The sequence below is a fragment of the Polyodon spathula genome, chromosome 5 (genome assembly GCF_017654505.1).
Source record: "Polyodon spathula isolate WHYD16114869_AA chromosome 5, ASM1765450v1, whole genome shotgun sequence".
NCBI classification, from domain to species: Eukaryota; Metazoa; Chordata; class Actinopteri; order Acipenseriformes; family Polyodontidae; genus Polyodon; species Polyodon spathula.
The window spans coordinates 59,843,705-59,864,915 of NC_054538.1; the positions used below are offsets into that span (position 1 = coordinate 59,843,705).

The following is a 21,211-nucleotide window of genomic DNA, read 5'->3' on the forward strand; positions in this document are numbered from 1 at the left end:
AAGGGGGACACCCGGTCAGATTTAACTATCTCTGTCATCTTCCCATTCTCTCTTCTAGATCCCCCTTAGGGGAAGTATCGGTTGCTTCCTAGCCTTGTAGACCGAACGGTTCGCTCTCACCTCCGCGAGGGTGGCTCTCCGCGAGCCAAGGGGAATCTCCTTACTCTTCTCAAGTTATAAGCACATATCTTCTATTATCAATTCCAGAGGTCTCTTCCTCTATACAGCCCTCGATCATGTCCAGTGAATTATATTTTATGTTTGTTTGAACCTTTTATTTTGGCCCCTGTGCCATGATTATTTGTTTTTATTTATTGTGTTTGTAAATAAACATGCGCCTGTGCTCTGTTTCTGAGTCTCCCTCCTGCCTGTAACCAACCTAGCCAGTGACACTATACTGTCACAATTACTCATACACTTAAAATAAATATGTATTTACTTGCTTCTTTCTTTCTTTAGTTTTAGCGTTCATAGTGATATAAATACATTGCTGTTGATAGTATGGGTTAATTGCACATGATCAGGAATATTCTTTAAGTAATATCCAGCAGCTCATTTAAAATCTCAGTCAGCACAAATAAGTCATGACTAGAAGCATTCTGATTAATTTACTAACTCAGGATAGCTATGAAAAAAATGTTGAGCCTGAAGGTTTTTTTTTTGTTATGAAGAATAGAAGCTGCAGTTATATTTTTAAATGACACTGCTTGAGAGTAATTTGATTTTAATGGGAAAGCAATAAAAACTGTTATTAACTGTTGTCATGTGGCTTTGGAACAACCACTGATGTGTCACTGCAATAATAAGTAGAATTTAGTTTCTACTTTATGACAATCTGTTGTGCTTAACCTCAAAATACAGATTTCAGAAAAGGAACACATGAGTTGAATTGAGGCAAATTGAAGCTTTTATAGGAGTTATTGTGGTCCAGTGGTTAAAGTCCAGGGCTTGTAATCATAAGGTTACCAGTTCAAATCCCACCTCTGGCACTGACTCACTGTGTGACCCTCAGCATGTCACTTAACCTCCATCAGATGAGATGTTAAATCAGTGTCCTATTGTAAATGATGCTGCATATAATGCACAGTTCAAAGCCTACCTCTGTGATGGTGGTCCACTATAAAAGGTGCTATATAAAAATACATATATTATTATTATTATTATTTAGCAAAGACAACCTTCTACTCCTGCAGATTTGGATCTGAGACCAAGCAACTTTCCCACAGTCTAACTTACTTTGTATATTCATGTGGTCTAACTTGAATTTATTTGAAGAGCTTTAACCTTGTTTTCTAGTCTGACTCAATGCTGTATTCTCGTTATTTTGCAATTCACTGTTAGGACATGTTGACAGTACTTTGTATACATACTTTACTTATTTACCCTCAATAATGTTTTAATATATTTTGATTTAATTTCAATATAAACCTTTAAACAAATCAATCTGTACTTTAGGGGAAGGATCATGATTGCTTCCCTTCTTGAGCCATCCTTTCAATAGCTTTTTATGTCCACCATCTCCCAAACCATCACTTTATATGCAGACAGTCCACCTAGCTGACGTGGCATCATCTGATCCCTTACTGAATGATCTTCAGTTGCACTGCAGTGGCACTAAAGTGCCAACTGTTCTCTGTTGAGAGGAATACAAGGAAACATTTTCTATCATCTTTTAATTTGTGTTGTGCATATGTGTGTTTCATATATACACATTCACAACACAAATAAAGGATTACAAATTGTATTAAATGTGGAACCAGTCAAATGTTATAGAACCAAAAAAAGCTAGTTCTTCTTGGAAGTGTAAATATAACGTTTTACTTACTCTTCCATTTTCCAAATACAGAAACAACATATACTGTAGAAGGTTCATCACAATACAATAGGTTTTATATTAAAATAACCTGATTTACTAGGATTTCTGGGATATCACAGGCAAGAAAAATGATATGATATATGATGTTAGGGTTATATAAAAAGCAATTTACACATCTCATTTTCTATTGCAAAATGCTATTTTCTCAGAAACAACAAATTACACTTTGTGCGGAAGAAGTGTGAGAGTTAGCATGAACGTGAAAATGATTTTACAGGAGAGCTTCGCACGAATTATACAATCTGGCAAATACACTGTTAAATAACACTGCTTTTGACTTTTTATTTTGTTTCTTAATATTATTGTATACGTCAAATTAATAACGCAGGGTCAGTTTACGAGCTGAAGGTTTTTTTTTTTTACTTTAGTGGAAGGAATTACGTACTAAGCTATTAATGTCATACTGTAAAAAATAGCAACATTGTACTTTATTGATATATCCATTAATAATAATAATAATAATAATAATTATTATTATTATTATTATTATTATTATTATTATTATTATTATTATTATTATTTCTTAGCAGACTTTAATATTCTGAATATCTGTATGAGGTGTCAAAGCTCTTTGATGAATTTATTTTTCTTTTGTATTCTCTTAGAAAATCCTGTGTGGTTTGCAGTGTGATGAATACAAGGAGCTAACCCAGAGGTTCCATCATGGCTTATCAATAAAGTAAGAATATTGTTTATGTATATTATTTAGAATATTTGAATATTAGTCTGATTTTTTAAAAAGGTATAGCAATTTGTCATTGCAAAACTTATAATACCTCTGTGCACCAATGCTGTAAATATTAACGAATAGATTTGCATCCCCTTGAGACACCTTCCAGCACTTTGTGGAGTCTATGCCAAGTTGTGTCAAGACTGTGATCAGGGCAAATGATAGCTCAACCTGAGAGTAGGTACAGATCCTAATAAAGTGGCCAGGCAGTGCATATCTTATTACATTTACTATTGTACAACATCAAAAGTGAATAACAGAGACATTTCTCTTAAAATTGTGCACTACAATTACTTGTACAGTATTATTACTGCAATCACATTTACAGCAGCTGAGTCGCACAATCCTGTTCAGGGCCACAAATTAAAAACACATCTTATATTGACCCAGTAAACAGAACAAAAAAAGAGAATCACAGAATTGCGGTTTGACCTGTGTAAGTAGAAGTAATGGAACCCATGCTGGAGTTTTAAGGAAATGTTCTTTGTTACATCTGCTTTCAAATAAGCTACTGAAAAAAATATTGTTATCTTATAACAGTATACATTTTTTCCTACTTGACTACCCATGGGAATTGCTCTATATTTTCATCTCGAGAGGAATCTGCAAACACATCAGGAGCCTAAAAAGCTTTGCCAGACTGGTGGCCCTGAAACATCTTGCATGCCGCGTTCCACGAATAACCAATTTCTCCTGCCATCACTCTACACCTGCATGGTGCCATCATTTCTCACTCGGACACCGCTCCCCATGGATAAAACCAGACTGGCAAGGAGACAGGGTAAGGTTCAAAATGAAAAGTCTTGGCATTTCATATGGAGGGGTTAGATTAATATGTCACCTTGATTTTGCCACTGACTTTTGAAATTATCTTTTTAGTATTTGTGATTAGGCTAATGGTAATTTCTACAATGTAAGTTCTGTTCTACTGGTTGTTTAGCCATCCTCATTTGTAGAATAACTGCAATACTCCATGAACATTTGTATTATCCTTTATAAATTACAAGTATTCTGATCCACAAGCATTCTAAACTATAAGAGCTCGCATTGGACTCAGAAGTGCTGAAAGAGGAATTCCATACTTCACGTGATCAATGGTTAAAAACATAGCCTTACACACAATTGAGTCAGGTGTGGTAGTAATATGGTGTATTCAATGACTGATAAAAGATTGAAAGCCATTTAAAAATGTGTGCTTGCTAAAACAAAACAATATGAATTTCATAACTCTCGTTTTTCAGTTAACATAAGGATATACTGAACCATCAGCATGTAATTCAGACTGTAGTGCTCTTTTAGTTCAATTACCATTCTGTCATCTTTGAAAAGGGAAATTACGTGAAACGTTGGTGGTGCCATTTCTTACAAGTACAAAATGTACTCATACATGTCACCCCCTAAGTGTTCACACCAGTGAGACCCCTGCTGAAAAACCTTGGGATTGATGAAAAACCTCAACCTAGACCAATAGTTTTTCTATTATTTATTTATTTATTTATTTATTTTTTTTGGGGGGGGGGGGTGCGGATCAGAGCACGAGTACATAAAAAAAACAAAAAAAAAACAAAAAAACAACTGTAGCTAATCATGAAAAGAAAATACTGTCTGCTTTTGCTTCTTTTGTGGAGATGAAATAAAATAAATAAAACAAAGAAATAGCCTGGGCACACCACACACTAATTGTGAATATTTATATGTGATCTGGTTTTACAGTTTAACATGTAAATCATTCAAAAATAATACATCTACATATATTTCTTTATAAATACTGAGAATTTGTTTAATATACTTTTTTTATTGATTTTCAGTTTTAATAAAATCTTCAGTTAGTGTGTGAATGTGATTATTATTATTATTATTATTATTATTATTATTATTATTATTATTGGTCAACATTATTAAAACAAAGAAGCGTCATTTTACAGAAATACAAAACCAGTGTGTGGCGCTCCCCATCACTTTGACCAAAATTAAGGTGAAATAAAGAGTTAGACATACCATCAATTTCCTATTGTTCTGTTGTTTCTTACCATTTGGCGTCTTTCTTTTTAATGTCTTTATACCACTGACACTGGCATCATAAATAACATTACTTTTTTCATCTTTAATAATTACATTCCCATTGATGGCCATTTCTCTCTTATTTCTGTGGTAATTTCTGCGTGAATGAGACAGCGACAGTCTGACTGCCTGTCCTTCGACTCTGTCCAAGTAATGATGTGTTGTGTTTCCAGAAACATAGGCTCGCACAGACAAACCGTCCGTTTGAGACAACAAGGCAATTCTATCTTTGGAGTAAGGGGGGAGTTTGCGTAGCAGCTACAGGAATATAGAATGATAATGTACACATCTTCATGGTGACACCCACCCCCCCTACCCCCCAAAATAAAATTAATAATACTCTTGGACTGTTGTATGGGATTTACCACTGTATCGTGTATAAAGGGTTTCGCAGCCTCACAAACAATAACAAACTTAATATGCACAAACGTGAGAATCCATTGTACGGCCATGAGACTCTGTGTAAAAAACTGTGAGTTTCACGAGTAAACCTTGAGACTTCACTGATGTACTGCTTTTGTAGGTCTCACATTATCCTAAATTAAAGACATCAAATATATGACTACAAAAAATGTATCTATCGCAATGGAAAAGGCAATGCTGATTTAAAAGCAATGCTGGAATGGTTCAATCAGGAACGATCTGAAGGTACGCCAGTGTCTGGTCTTATTTGTGCTAAACAAGCAAAGTTTTTGTTTTTATGTGCTAGGAATGGAGGGTTTAAAAAATGACAAGGCATCTGAGAGATCAGCATTCAGGGGGAAAAGTTAAGCGCAGACCAGTCTACTGCTGATAATTTTCGTGAGGAAAGCGATGAGATACAGATTGGCGAGGAAGAAATCTCTGCTGAAACCCTTGCAGAAATAGCGCAGCAAATGGAAGGAGGTAAAAATGTCGATGTTGAGAATATTGAAGAGTGGCTAAACAGCGATAGTGATGCAGCTGGATATGAGTTGCTTAGTGACGATGACATCATGAAACGTGTCCAAGAATAGACCACCGATTGAAAGTGGAGAGGAGGAGGTGGACCTAATTCCCCAGCATGGTGTTTCTCACAGTACAGCCCTCACATGCGTTGAAACACTGCTGGATTACGTTGAGCAGCAGGATGACTCATCCTTGAATGATAAACTGTTTCTATGAGTGCTACGGATAAATATTAGAAAAAACAAAAGCCAATCGACGAAACAAACAAGCATGACTCACTACTTTAGGAAACTATAAAGTAAGTACACATTTTTACGGATTTTATTATTATTTGCATTATCCGTGTGTGGAAGGGGTGTGGGTAATTCACTGACTAGGGGACAGACAGGTGTAATTGAAAACACCACACTTGTGCCCAGTTTTATTTTTGACAGTTCTTACTTTTTCCGGCAGAGGGCACTGTTGACGGTGGGCTGCCTATCAACGATGATAGACAGCACCACGGAAATACCACAGCTGGTACATGAACAGCAAGTGCACTCGCAGGTGCTCAAAGAAATAATAATGAAAACAAAAGGCGAAAAGAACAATGGAAAATAAAACAGTAATAAAACTACAAATAAAAGGTGCTGCACTCGGCAGTGTTATCCTGGTCGCCGCTACCCGCACGACCCGGATCACCGTCCTACTCTGTAGGCTAACTAGCCTGCTCTTTTATAATACGCCAGGGTCTGCCCAAGGGTTCCCCGCTCTCTCTGTCTCGCTGTGAAACTCTCTTTGTTTTGCCTGATTCCCGGTCCTGGATCAGAGCTTCCGCACTCTCGGTGCGTCTAAGTGGGCAGAGCTGAGGAGACAGCAGAGCGTTACTTTATAGGACCAACAATCACCCAAGACTTGCCTCTCAGCCATTCAGAGAGGGGGAAAGTCCACACACCCACTTTCCCACCTCCCCGTGTCACTGCCATGACTCACAGGCGGTTGTTGGACGATTGCAGCCCTCTTCCTGCAGCCCATGAACACGCCAGCAGAGTCAGCACAGATCTCTCCCTGCTACACCATGTTTTTGTATTATCTGTACAAGCACTCCCCCCATTACCTCAGATAATCAAGAGTTGATTGTATTTTTTTAAGGAGAGAATTTCTCCTTCCAAATGCAAATTACCTAAATAATATTAAAATACAGGAGGATATGTTTACATTTCTGTCTGTGTTACGATTTGGTCTTGTTTGACTGCTGATATCATCTTAGCTACTATGCTAATTAAATACATTTTGTGGTACAAATGTCACTTTTTTTGTCCTTGGTAGGTACCCATGACAGATGCTACTTAAGGCTGGTATACAATGAAATGCATCGTATTGCTAAGAGACAGAAAAGTCTTAGCTTAAAGCAATCAGCTATCCCGCTGGTTGTCAACTGTGCCCCTTCTGGAAGGTTTCAGCTCAAATATCCCTTACAATTTTTTATCTAGTAAGTGATACCACAGTTGACCAAACACAAAGATAACACATGTAAAGAATGAAAAAAAGATATTTCTGTGCTTTGCAAAGGGCTTAATTGTTTAATTATTTATTTATTTGAAGCAGTGGCGGCCAATATACTAAATACATCCATTTTGGTGGATCTCAACGGGCTCTGTGATCCACCAGTAAGCTATGAACAACAATTACTAGTGGGATTTAATATAATAGTGCCCAGTACATAAGATAGCAATAATAAAACAAAACAACCACAACAAAAACGTAACAAATACGCAATCAAACCATTTTTAATATTAAGCGTAGGTAGCTATAAAACAGAAACTTACCAGCATTTTTCATCTGAGTCTTGAAACTTGGTGTAGGCATGGATCTACACTAACTTTTATTTAGGTACATATTAATATAAATCAGTGAAATTGGCAGGGTATGGGATTTGTAATTTTTAATGTGTGATTAACTGTGGGCAGTGGACACCAATAAACTACATTCCCAGAGTACATTACGATTGAGCTATGAGAGTTTAGATCAGACTGTGATTTTCTGTTTGTTTTGTTTTGTTTTATTTTCAGATTAAATAAAATTACATTTATTTTTTATAGTCAACCTTTTGGAATTTCTAGTCGCACATGTGCGCCTAAATTAAAATGTACGTTCGCACAAGCATTTTTTTTTGTCTCATCTGCAGAAACTGTCTGGATATTGTCATCTGTGCTACCTGACGGTACAGAATGCTTTCCTCATCAGCCATAACAAAAACTGTTGTATGCTTATGTTCATATACACTAGTAAGACCTCATCTTGAATACTGCGTTCAGTTCTGGTCACCTCACTATAAAAAAGATATTGCTGCTCTAGAAAGAGTGCAAAGAAGAGCGACCAGAATTATTCCGGGCTTAAAAGGCATGTCATATGCAGACAGGCTAAAAGAATTGAATCTGTTCAGTCTTGAACAAAGAAGACTACGCGGCGACCTAATTCAAGCATTCAAAATTCTAAAAGGTATTGACAATGTCGACCCAAGAGACTTTTTCGACCTGAAAAAAGAAACAAGGACCAGGGGTCACAAATGGAGATTAGACAAAGGGGCATTCAGAACAGAAAATAGGAGGCACTTTTTTACACAGAGAATCATGAGGGTCTGGAATCAACTCCCCAGTAATGTTGTTGAAGCTGACACCCTGGGATCCTTCAAGAAGCTGCTTGGTGAGATTCTGGGATCAATAAGCTACTAACAATCAAACGAGCAAGATGGGCCATATGGTCTCCTCTCGTTTGTAAACGTTCTTGTGTTCTTGTGTTCTTATATGTTAGTGCTTGTTATGATTTGCCCCGAGGTCCACCAAAAACCTTGCGATCCACGTATTGGCTATGGCAGCCATTTCCATAGTCAGGGCTAACGCTAATTCCCATCTAATATCTCTGCTCATCCTCTCAGATACTACTAGCATTAATACATGGTGAGAGACGTTATACAAGGCTGGAAATCTGTATTGATTATGAGTTAAGGAGTTCCACTATTAGGAGAATGACTGGAGTTGTGAAACCTAAATCTCTGAATGTGAGTTCACCTTTTCCATTCCAAGCAGACATGATAGTAGCAAACTGCTGATCGATCCTGTATTAACTAACACATAGGATGGTTGGCATCTCATCTCTCTAGACATCAGAATGTGTTACATCTTGCTGCAACACTGGAACAATCAACGAATAAAGTTCCAGTAGCTTATCTTTTATTGTTTGGATATCAGTTTCCCACAATTTCATCATCCAAGCTCACATCTTACAAGCATCTACAATAATGCAGTCATCCCAGCAGTAAGTCTGACCCCCCCCCCCCCCCCGCATCTTCTTCCAGACCTCCTATAATTGCTTCAGAAGCATCATTAGCAGACACTGGTTCTCTTCCCACCTCACCACTGTCGTCACAAGCAGGTCATTCTCCCCTTTTCTACACTGCATACTCCATCACCTATTCAAGACCATGGGGCACTGGTCCTCTTCTCTCAGTACTCCTACATCCAATCTCTGCCATCCAATATCACTGCAGCTCACCAGTCTATAGCTAGTATGTCTGGAGTGGGGGCGCCCTCTCCGCCACGACCACCAGAGGTTTTCGCCAAGTGGATGACCAGCAACAGTTGGATGCTATTTCACATTTGGTTCCAAATATATCTAAACTTTAAATAAAAAAACTACTGCACTTTTGAAAATGTCAAAATCAACACAAAATGTGTAGCCCTAAAGCACATAGGCTAGATTCTAAAAGCTTTTTAAATACCTTGTATTATTAGCACAGTTTAGAGACATTAGGGAGCACTGTGTTTGTTTGTTTTTTCTAACTTAAAAGAATAAAAGGTAAGTGTTATTTGAGAGTCATTCAATTATAACACAGTTCTACTTAAAACAGAATGCAGCATGTTCTTTTGTGGTAAATTACAGTCCAGCACTTTACAAGTTGCAATATAGCTTTTAGAATTGAATTTTGTTAAATTAACACAAGAGCCATTCATGTTTTCTCCTTTTAAATAGATTTTGTATTGTTTAGTTACTGAAAAAAAAGTGTAGGGTTTGCTCTCATATGCAAATAACCAGAACTCTGTCACTAATAGCATACATTAGTGTGGCAGTCAACTGTGTCTGACCAGCCAGACAGATTCTGTATTTGATGGTCAACAGCATAGCCCGCACACACACACACACACACACACACACACACACACACACACACACACACACACACACACACACACACACACACACACACACACACACACACACACACACACACACATATATGAACAAAATAAGCACCTAACTCTTAGTAAACAATAAACAGTGGTGATCAGCGTCTTACATTTTCTGCTGTTTATTTTTAACTATTTACAAACAGTGCAGTTTTTCCCTGTTTCAAAAACAGCGCTGTTTCCCGGTGTTGGCCCACACTGAGCGCACCCTGCATTGTTCTTTTAAATGTTTTTTCCACTCAGGGTTTAAAGGAACAGGCTCAATTTTGACCTGTTACACAAGCATGTTCTTCTTTTTTCCAGTACCTGTGAATCTATGAAGTACTTGAAAGTTGAATACAAGCTAAACCTTTACCACCCACTGTATTTGCACCCTAGTATTGACAGCGCGAAACTTAACAAAAAGCTTGACTATTAAAGTTTAGAGAGCCAATACCACATAGAAACACTGCATGTAGTAGATTCTGTATAATGGTCTTAATCCCACTTCAGTTCCGTACCGGCTGAAAAGGGAGATGCACATTAGTTTACTAATTATCACCCGTGTCGCCTCTGATACTAGTTAATTCATTAAGTTCATAACAGATGTTAATGAGATGAGAAAATTAACTGGGTGGATTTTATTTCCCTAATAATTAAAGAGGGATGCTTCAAACCTTGTTTATGTTCAGGTTTTTTCAGTACTTGCTGATAACTTGTGCAAAAAACAATTTGTCCGTTAATTCTGCTGAAAGCTTAGAAGAAAAAAAACATCCAGCCCTATGCAGAAAAGGCTTTTATGTTGACTTTTTTTAACTGTAAATGTAAAACTTGTTTATGTTTAACCTTTTCGTTTTATAGTTTGAAGGAGTAAAGGAGTAAAAGAGTGATTGGGTTGGTGGTGGAATCGGAGGACTGACTCAGTTCTCCTGAGCCGTTGTGGGAAGTTAACCCTGTGCGGTCCATTTATTCAGCGCCTGTCAGGCACGTCGGGTCCAATTTATTTTCACACGCACTGTTTATTTTACACGCGCTGTTTAAAAGTAATTTTATTCATAGTAAAACAGGTTTAAAAGGCACTGCATATCAACAGGACACTCAATACTGCATCACTGGCCCCGTCCCACTCATTGTTCGCTGTATTTATCACATTTCTCTTCATAATAGTGCATACTGGTAAATCATCTCCTGATTGTTTTATCTTTATTTACTTGTTTTATCACCAAACTCCTCAATAATGCTATCCAAGTCATTATTTTATTACTATAACATCTCAAAAAGCTTGGCAAATGTCTGTGATATTCTTCGAGTGCTGGATGCGGAAGCAGCTGTCTTGTTTGTTTATGTCCGTGTTATGTCTGTGGTGAAGGGACTATGCATATTTCTCAGATCCACCTCATTTTTTTTCTTTTTGGCTTCCATCGGCCTCAGAGCAGCCCAGCTACCACCCACCGAATTTCGCTTAAGGATAACATTTCGGATTGAGAAGATTTGTTAGTTTTTTTTTTATGTTTACATTCAACATCACCCTCAGTGGACATAACAAGTTAGAAGTACTAAATTAAACTTAAATTAAATTACCTTTTGTGTTAAAAATTAAAACAAATGAAACTATGTAAGTCTACTAAATCCCTTATATGCTTAGGGAGAGAGTTCCACTACACTGTAACTAAAAGTCCTATAAAAGTCATAGGATAATCAGAACTAGGATAATCAGAACTCCAACACCAGTAATACCGGAAACTCTTTACTTCATTCTATTTTCAACAGAAAACATTAAGAGAGAAGTATTTCATCTTAACATGGACAGCTGGCTGACTCAGACTTCACAGGTCAATAATATTGATTCGGTCATTGAGCTGCATGTGAATTGATGCATCCTACATATTTTTTTTTAAAAGGTTGTTTTTTTTCCCCCAAAAGAAGACTACACCCATTGGTCAGGAATACTATTCAAGACTGCCTGTAAATAGGAACCTAATTGTTATGCCTTCTTGTTGTACTATTGATTGGCCCTGTCTCCATGCAGGAAGCACATCAATGATGAGGGCTCCTTCTTGCCTTGCTGTTGGTGGGATATATTGTTAGGCTTCACTGGTTACTGTCAGCACAGTCTAATAAATTGTTTCTTTCAATTAGCCTGTGATTAATAGTTCCCTTTCCATCTGGTTGCCTCGTTCTTCTTGAACTGTGCTTTTAATCACTCAAATCTGTCTCTACCTATAGCTATAAAATATTTATTTTCATGAGTACAAAAAGCTCTCTGGGCCATATTCACATTGGACTAGATTTATCAAGAGCAATTTGCACTGGCAATTTGTCAATGTTACAAAACTACCAACTCAGAAGGTACATTTAAGATCCAGAATTTTTTTGGGGGTGGTGGAGTTTGTTACATTGGTACCAGCGTCATAACCACAGTTGACATTCTCCCGAGGTCACACGTAGGTTTCAGGCTCTAGCTGCAGTATTTATATGACTGCTTGATATTTACTATTCAGCCTCCAAATCCATGTTTCACTGCTAACCAATGTAGAAAATTATGGAGTCTTTTGTACTGACCTCGGTGTCCTCATAGCTAGTTGAGTGCTATGATTGGTACCTATTCATAAAGCTTTATCTCATGAGTTACCATTTAAAAAGATGTTTTGGTGGGTTACATAAAACTATTTGTGAAACTTTATAGACTATCGCTAAAGAAGCCAGCAACATGTTGTTTATGAACAGGGATCCTAGGATGTGGAATAACACAGAAAATGCAGATTTTCTATGATAACACTGTAAAACATGGATTTTTCTTGTTTGTTTGTTAACCAAAGCAATACACATATACACACTGTGGAAGGGGTGTGGGTAATTCACTGACTAGGAGACAGACAGGTGTGATTGAAAACACCACCCAGGTGCCCAGTTTTATTTGAGAACGGTTCTTGCTTTTTCCGGCAGAGGGCACTGTTGACCGTGGGCTGCCTATCAACGATGATAGACAGCACCACGGAAATACCACAGCTGGTACGCGAACAGCAAGTGCATTCACAGGTGCTCAAAGAAATAATAATGAAAACAGAAGGCGAAAAGAACAATGGAAAATAAAGCAGTAATAAAACTACAAATGAAAGGTGCTGCACTCGGCAGCGTTATCCCGGTCACGGCTACCCGCACGACCCGGATCACCGTCCTACTCTGTAGGCTAACTAGCCTGCTCTTTTACAATACGCCGGGGTCTGCCCAAGGGTTCCCCGCTCTCTCTGTCTTGCTGTGAAACTCTCTTTGTTTCGCCTGATTCCCGGTCCTGGATCAGAGCTTCCGCACTCTCGGTGCGTCTAAGTGGGCAGACCTGAGGAAACAGCAGAGCATTTTTTTATAGGGCTACTTGCCTCTCAGCCATTCAGAGAGGGGGAAAGTCCACACACCTACCTTCCCACCTCCCTGTGTCACTGCCATGACTCACAGGCGGTTGTTGGAAGACTGCCGCCCTCTTCCTGCAGTACTGTGAACACGCCAGCAGAGTCAGCACAGATCTCTCCCTGCTACACACATATATAAACATTAACACAGGCAACTTTGCTTTAAATTTATGTAAACATACCTGTCTAATAAAACTGCTTCTGGTATTCAAGTTCAGTATCCAGAGCTGTTCAAAGATGCTGAAAACAATAAAAATCACCCCTAAAGATCAGGTCAAAGAGTATGGCAAGGACGAATTTCATGTCGATGGTAATGTGCTGTTACACTTGTAGACCACTGCAGAACACATGGGAAGCGCTAAACATAAATTTCAATGCAAGGCAATGTAAGTAAGATGAGGCCAGAACAGCAGGGCCATCGAAAACACTGAAACAGACCACAGTGTTTGAATCATTTCAGCAGCTTACAACTGCCAAAGAACAGTGTAAAACTTTTGTTTCAGATTTTGTCAAAATGTACGTAAAAACCGACATTCCTCTGTACAAAGTGGATCAACCGGCAGTTAGAGATTTTTTCAGCAAGCACATTAACAAGATGGTACCATTCCAAAGTCAGACCAATTGTAACTGGAATGCTGCAGCTCTGTTCTAACAATAGCCACCTGGATGACGAAGACTAACTTGGAGTTGAACTAACATGAATATGTATATATATATATATTTTGCAACAGGGAACTATTTGTACTATTTGAAGTAAAAAAAAAAAAAGCATGTTTGTTTTATTGATTAATGGCACTGGTAAGCTTGTAACTTGCTTAGAATTTGAAAGTGTAACCATTTTTATTCTACAGCCACGTCGCGATTTACGTGCATTTTATTTACGCGTTTTTGGAATAATGCGGACGTTATATTTATACCATTTTTTAAATATATGCAGACGTTTGTTTGGAGTTACGTGGTTTGCGCGCCCCTCAGTATGTATCCCAGTAAACCCCACCTCTCCAATACCACCAGCACCACCAAGCCCTCCTAGCCAGCGATCAACATAAGTACAGTAGCAAAACTTTTCATTTAAAAATTATTTTATTATGTTAGATAGGCATTTTAATGTCTTTGTTATTGTCAGTTACAAATAAACACAGTTTAAAATAAAACACAGTGAAGGAAATAGACATACAAATGGGTTTTGAGGCAGCGTTTCCCCTAACCCCTACCATTTCCTTTATTTCTTCTGGGGAAATTAAGTTTGATTTGCGTGTTTTTGAATTACGCGCCCATTTTCAAGAACGCATCTACTGTGTAAGTCGAGCAGTGGCTGTATTTATTTATTAGCAGACGCATTTATCCGAAGCGACTTACATGCGTTACACTGTAACAAAAGGGGACAGTTCAAGAATAATTAAAGTTATAAACTAAAATGCAACGTAAAGAGACACAACAAGTGTAACAAGAGCAACAAAAAATACTTCCTGTGTTAACTGTTACACAGTAGTACTGTTTGTGTGTCTTATAATGTGGCAGAGAAAACTCATTTTTATCCCTCTTATTTTACTTGTGGAAGAACACAGATTTTTCTTTTTTTTAATCAGAGAATTTTTTTTTTTTAATGTGTTAAACAAGATCCCTGTTTATGACTATTACATTTTATTTAATTAATCAAAAGAAACTTTAGAAATTACTCATGAACTATATGGACGGGGCCCATTAACAGTACTATTAAAGATAAATGAGAAGTGCACCTTGATAAATTTGGTCTATTCTTTCACATATGGAACAGTGGTGGCTGGTGGCCCAAAAAAATGGGGAGAGAGAAAAGCAGAGGGTTTGGGGGTCCCATTAAGCCCCCAGCAACAGTAAAATCTTCTTATTGAATTCTGATTAACAACACATTATTATTATTATTATTATTATTATTATTATTATTATTATTATTATTATTATTATTATTATTAATTGATATGTTTTTTTTTATTTGGCAGACAGCTTTATCCAAGGTGACTTACAGGGCAGTACTGTACAGGGTTACAATGCAAGATTCATATTTTAATACAGTAAAGTGTACCGTAAGTGCAAATAATACTAGTAAATACAATATGAACTAGGATGCAACAAGTTAGGATTACAGCAAGTTATATCTACAATTACATAATAGTAGTGCAATAGTGCAAGGATAGGGTATCAGCGCTGAGGATAAGTAACATGATGCTTAGGTTTTACCCCAGTTCAGCTGTTAAACAAATTTCTCCACTTGCCAACAAAAAAAAAAAACAGTAGGTCATAATAGTTTATTATAATAAACTTAATTGTTACATAGTGTCATCACTATTAAGATGTTATAACAATTTTACATTGTTATAACACTATTTTTTATTCACTTTTGAAGGCTCTGCCTCTTGCCTCCTCTAAGAGCCTCCACTGATAAAGCATTGATGGATAGAATGGCCTGCTCTAGTTTGTGATTTTTCTTATATTTTAAAGATAATGATAAGTCATGATAACTATGACTTAAAAAGGCCATCTTGAGTAGAGGACATAGCTGAATATAGAGTTGAATATAGAGTACATCCCACTTCTAATTGAAATTCTCACCTTATGCAATTCAGTCATCTCTACAAACGTATCTAAAAATTTAATGAAAACTAGGGATAGAATTCCCAAGAGGCAATACCAGAGAGCAAAGGCAGAACTCGTAACTAGGCAGATGACAAAGGCACAACCCCTCAAAGGAGGAAGCTATCCCAGACTCTGTGACAGCCATGCTGGGAAACAGATATGAGAGGTCCTCAATCACAGGCCCTGGAATCTCCTGAAAACCTAGCAAACATGGTCTTGAGATTACATGAAGGAAGGAAACAAAATAATGGAGCTTGTGTAGATGTCAGTATAACTAGTCTGAAAAATTATACTGGCTTAAGGTAATAGAATATATACAGTACCACCATAGATGATTAAACAGTGTTATGCTAAATAGATATTCAATATGACCACTTTCCATTTCAATAAGTCTTACAGTGCTGTGGTGTGGCTTTAGAACAATAGAGACCTTAGCTTATGGTTGTACACTTTATTTTTTACTAGCTATTTAAACAGGATTGGTTGACTGAAATGCAACTTCTTCTTACAAGGGTGCCATCTCCCAGGGATTGGGGAATTGAAGCCTATATATATTTTCAAATACAAATATAACCTTGCAGTAAATAATATGTGTGCCCGTTCCCTCATCACAAGGCTTTAATACTGGCTGTACAGAAAACAGTCAGAACAGATGCTCTTATATGCCCCTCCAGCGACAGCGAGTGGGAGAAGTACAGGCGTGGAAAGTACAGAGCAGTTTAGAAGCAGAAAGGAGAAATTGCATCTTGAATTGCTTTAATCAGAAAACAGAGGACATTGGGGAAACACAGCAGCAGCTCAAAGTCAAACAGCCGTGTGTGTTTTTCTGATAACAAACAAGCTGAAACTCGGAGCAGCTGATTCAAATTCAGCGCCGTTCTGAGACACGGGCGAGGGGAGGAGCCAACAGCACAGCAGAACAACACAGTTAAACGAGGCGGTCTTCCCAGCGACAGCGAGTGGGAGAAGTACAGGCTTGGAAAAGTACAGAGCAGTTTAGAAGCAGTTTGAAAACAGGTTGACGGCTGCAGAAGAAACTAAACTTAAAAAAAAAACCTCAACATGGTCTTCAAGCCAGTAATCTGTGACACCTGCTTGATGTGGGAAATCCGAGAAAACCCAGCGGAGCTAAACCAAGTGTGCGTAAAGTGCCGAGCGATCCAGGATTTGCATAAACTAGTAAGTATGCTAGAAATGGAGCTGGAAGAAGTGAGACAGCAACAGGATCTTGAGGAACTGGCACACCCACAATTCATGGAAGTCTGCATCACCCCTAACAGACTGAAAGCCACCAGGGAGATAGAAGGTCAGAACAGCTGGGTTCAGGTAGGAAGAAGCAGGGAAAAAAAGAAACTTCATCAAAAACAACCACAAGAAATCAAAACAACCAACAGATTTGAGTCACTTCAGAATTTTGATGAGCAGAACCAACAACAAGAGAATGAAAGGAACAACATCCAGGATCCCATTGACAGTGGTGACCAGACAGCAAAAAGAAGGGAGGTCATGATTGTTGGGGACTCCATATTGAGAAACACAGCAAGTTCAATTCACAGTTTGGACCCCCTTACTACAACAGTGTGCTGCCTTCCGGGAGCCTCGGTCAAGCACATCACTGAGAACGTGGACAGGCTCCTAGAACGAACAGGAGACGACCCGGTAGTAGTCGTCCACATCGGTACAAACAACATTGGAAGAGACAGACCAAAATCCCTGCAAAACAAATTCAGAGAGCTAGGAAGGAAATTAAAAGAGAAAACCAAAACTGTGGTATTTTCTGGTATACTACCGGCACCTTGCAAAGGACCATATGGACAGCTGGAAATAATTCATCTAAACGCATGGCTGAAGACGTGGTGCACACGAGAAGGCTTCATGTATCTTGAGCATTGGACCACATTCTACAAGGAGGGGTATCTGTATAGACGGGATGGACTGCATTTAAATAACAAGGGAACCAGTCTACTCGGAGAAAAGATCCTTGAGCAGGTTCAGAAGCATTTAAACTAGAAAGGAAGGGGGGAGAAATCAACAAAAAAACAGAAGGGAGACCCATTTTAAATCCCCAAAAGTAATGACTAAAGCTAAGGTTTACAATTTTAGAAAAGCAAACTATGAAGGTATGAAACAGAGACTAACAGAAGTAGATTGGAGTAAAATAGAGAAAACACCCACATAATAAGGATGGTTGTTCTTCAAAAATGTAGTACTAGAGGCGCAAAACAATTATATCCCTAAAGTAGACAAATCTAAATGTAAAACTAAATTGCCAAAATGGTTTAATAGATCAATTAAAAAAAATATTCAGCGAAAAAAGGCACTTTACAGAGCATTAAAAAAGGACCAAAAAGAAAGTATGCAGAAAGAGTACACGGAACTGCAAACGCAAGTCAAAAAGGAAGTTAGAAAGGCCAAGAGAGAAATAGAAATGAACATTGCTAAGGGAGCTAAAACCAATTCCAAAATGTTTTTCCAATATTACAACAGCAAGCGAACATTCAAAGAGGAGATTAAATGTTTAAGAGATACAAATGGCAAAATTGTAGATAAAGAAAAAAATAGCAAATATATTAAATGATTACTTTCCACAAGTTTTTACAAAGGAAGATACTGACAACATGCCCCACATGTCATCCAGTTCCTATCCAGTTTTAAATAACTTTAGCAGAACTGAGGCAGAAGTGTTAAAGGGACTAGGAGCTCTTAAAATAAACAAATCCCCTGGGCTGGATGAGATCCTCCCAGTAGTACTCAAAGAAATGAAAGAAGTAATTTACAAACCGCTAACCAAGATCATGCAGCAGTCTCTTGACACAGGGGTGGTACCGACAGACTGGAAAATTGCAAACGTAATACCGATCCACAAAAAGGGAAACAAAACTGAACCAGGTAACTACAGACCAGTAAGCCTGACTTCTATTATATGCAAACTTATGGAAACTATAATAAGATCCAAAATGGAAAATTACCTATATGGTAACAGGGTCCTGGGAGACAGTCAACATGGTTTTAGGAAAGGGAGATCGTGTCTAACTAACTTGCTTGATTTTTTTGAGGATGCAACATCGATAATGGATAATTGCAAAGCATATGACACGGTTTATTTAGATTTCCAGAAAGCTTTTGACAAAGTCCCGCACAAAAGATTAATTCTCAAACTGAACGCAGTAGGGATTCAAGGAAACACATGTACATGGATTAGGGAGTGGTTAACATGTAGAAAATAGAAAGTACTGATTAGAGGAAAAACCTCAGAATGGAGTGTGGTAACCAGCGGTGTACCACAGGGATCAGTATTAGGTCCTCTGCTATTCTTAATCTACATTAATGATTTAGATTCTGGTATAGTAAGCAAACTTGTTAAATTTGCAGACGACACAAAAGTAGGAGGAGTGGCAAACACTGTTGCAGCAGCAAAGGTCATTCAAAATGATCTAGACAAGATTCAGAACTGGGCAGACACATGGCAAATGACATTTAATAGAGAAAAGTGTAAGGTACTGCACGCAGGAAATAAAAATGTACATTATAAATATCATATGGGAGATACTGAAATTGGAGAAGGAATCTATGAAAAAGACCTAGGAGTTTTTGTTGGCTCAGAAATGTCTTCATCTAGACAATGTGGGGAAGCTATAAAAAAGGATAACAAGATGCTCGGATACATTGTGAAAAGTGTTGAATTTAAATCAAGGGAAGTAATGTTAAAACTGTACAATGCATTAGTAAGACCTCATCTTGAATATTGTGTTCAGTTCTGGTCGCCTCACTATAAAAAAGATTTTGCTGCTCTAGAAAGAGTGCAAAGAAGACTGACCAGAATTATTCCGGGCTTAAAAGGCATGTCATATGCAGACAGGCTAAAAGAATTGAATCTGTTCAGTCTTGAACAACGAAGACTACGTGGCGACCTAATTCAAGCATTCAAAATTCTAAAAGGTATTGACAGTGTCGACGCAAGGGACTTTTTCAGCCTGAAAAAAGAAGCAAGAACCAGGGGTCACAAATGGAGTTTAGACAAAGGGGCATTCAGAACAGAAAATAGGAGGCACTTTTTTACACAGAGAATTGTGAGGGTCTGGAATCAACTCCCCAGTAATGTTGTTGAAGCTGACACCCTGGGATCCTTCAAGAAGCTGCTTGATGAGATTTGGGGATCAATAAGCTACTAACAACCAAACGAGCAAGATGGGCCGAATGTCCTCCTCTCGTTTGTAAACTTTCTTATGTTCTTATGTTCTTATGTGAGTGACTTTAATAGTTTGCAAAAAGCATCAAAAAGAGAAAATAAATCTATACAGTGATTAATAGTAGGTGATGAAAGGCAGGGAAAGAGCTTTTAAACTGACGAATATTTCTCTTTAAGTGGGCTATTGCTATTCATTCATATTCATTTTAATTTGTGCCTTTAGAAATATTTTGGAACAAATGCACAATTAATCTCATAAGAGTTACACACAGGATTAGGGACTGTTGTCCCTGGCAACAGTCAGGTGATTGACACTTGATTCAAAGAATGTACCCGCTTATATTAAAAGGAGTACTGGATCTAGCTCACTGAGTGCAGAGGTTAAGACACTTAACATCTGTGTATCTGACTACTGTATTTAAGGTGTAGTCTTTGGGGAAAATGTGTTTATTGTGAGATAAGATCGCCAATCACATATATGCTTAGTCATAAAACAAGTGTCAGAAAGAGCAGTAGATTAGATAAGAAGAAAATGCAAATTCCATTCACTTGAAATTTTGCAGTTTAGATACCAGATTGAATCAAGTGTGGCTCTGGAGGCAGGGCAATGGTTCCTACGCTAGTCAAAGGCAATTAGCTGCTCTGTTAAAACATTTTGGACAACAATACAAAAGAAAAATAATCTCTTTTTGTGTTTCTCGGCTCCTCTAACTGAGATGATCTGCTTGGCAAAAAAGGTTGTGGTGGGGTATCGTTCACAGTGTAATATTGTAGTATGCTGAGCTCCAAAAGGCAAAGGCCATAACTTAAGACAGTATTTGATTTGTAGATTGTTAACTGCCTCATTATCAGAGTACAGAACATAGGGACATTTCCACACAGGTAGGTATCTGCAAGCAGAAGTAAAAAGCAAACAATTCAGAGACCCAAATATATTATTGTCTTTCATTTTTTCTTGTAACTGTAATGGTTCAGACAAGTAATGAAAGTCGATAACATAAAACATTTGTTCTGAAAAGTGAGTTACTTTTTGGTTATATTGCAAATAAAGTTGCAACTGAAAAAGGCTCATCACTACAAAATACTAAAAAAATGCCAATTGTATTGACTTCAAAATCCAGTACTTCTATTGTAAAAATGCACTGACAGATGCAAATGAAAGTGTGTTGTTTCTTAAGCCTGTTTTAATCAGTGCCTTTAAAG

The 21,211-nt window shown here is 37.8% G+C and overlaps 1 protein-coding gene across 2 annotated transcripts in view; it reads left to right on the forward strand.

Moving 5' to 3' along the window:
* Positions 1 to 21,211, forward strand: part of LOC121316108 — an 89,834-nt gene that overhangs the window by 52,564 nt on the left and 16,059 nt on the right. For both annotated transcript variants that reach the window (XM_041250882.1, XM_041250883.1), the window contains exons 6-7: positions 2,482 to 2,555; positions 3,206 to 3,387. In XM_041250882.1, coding sequence (XP_041106816.1) covers positions 2,482 to 2,555; positions 3,206 to 3,387 — 256 coding nt within the window. The remainder of the gene's footprint in view (positions 1 to 2,481; positions 2,556 to 3,205; positions 3,388 to 21,211) is intronic.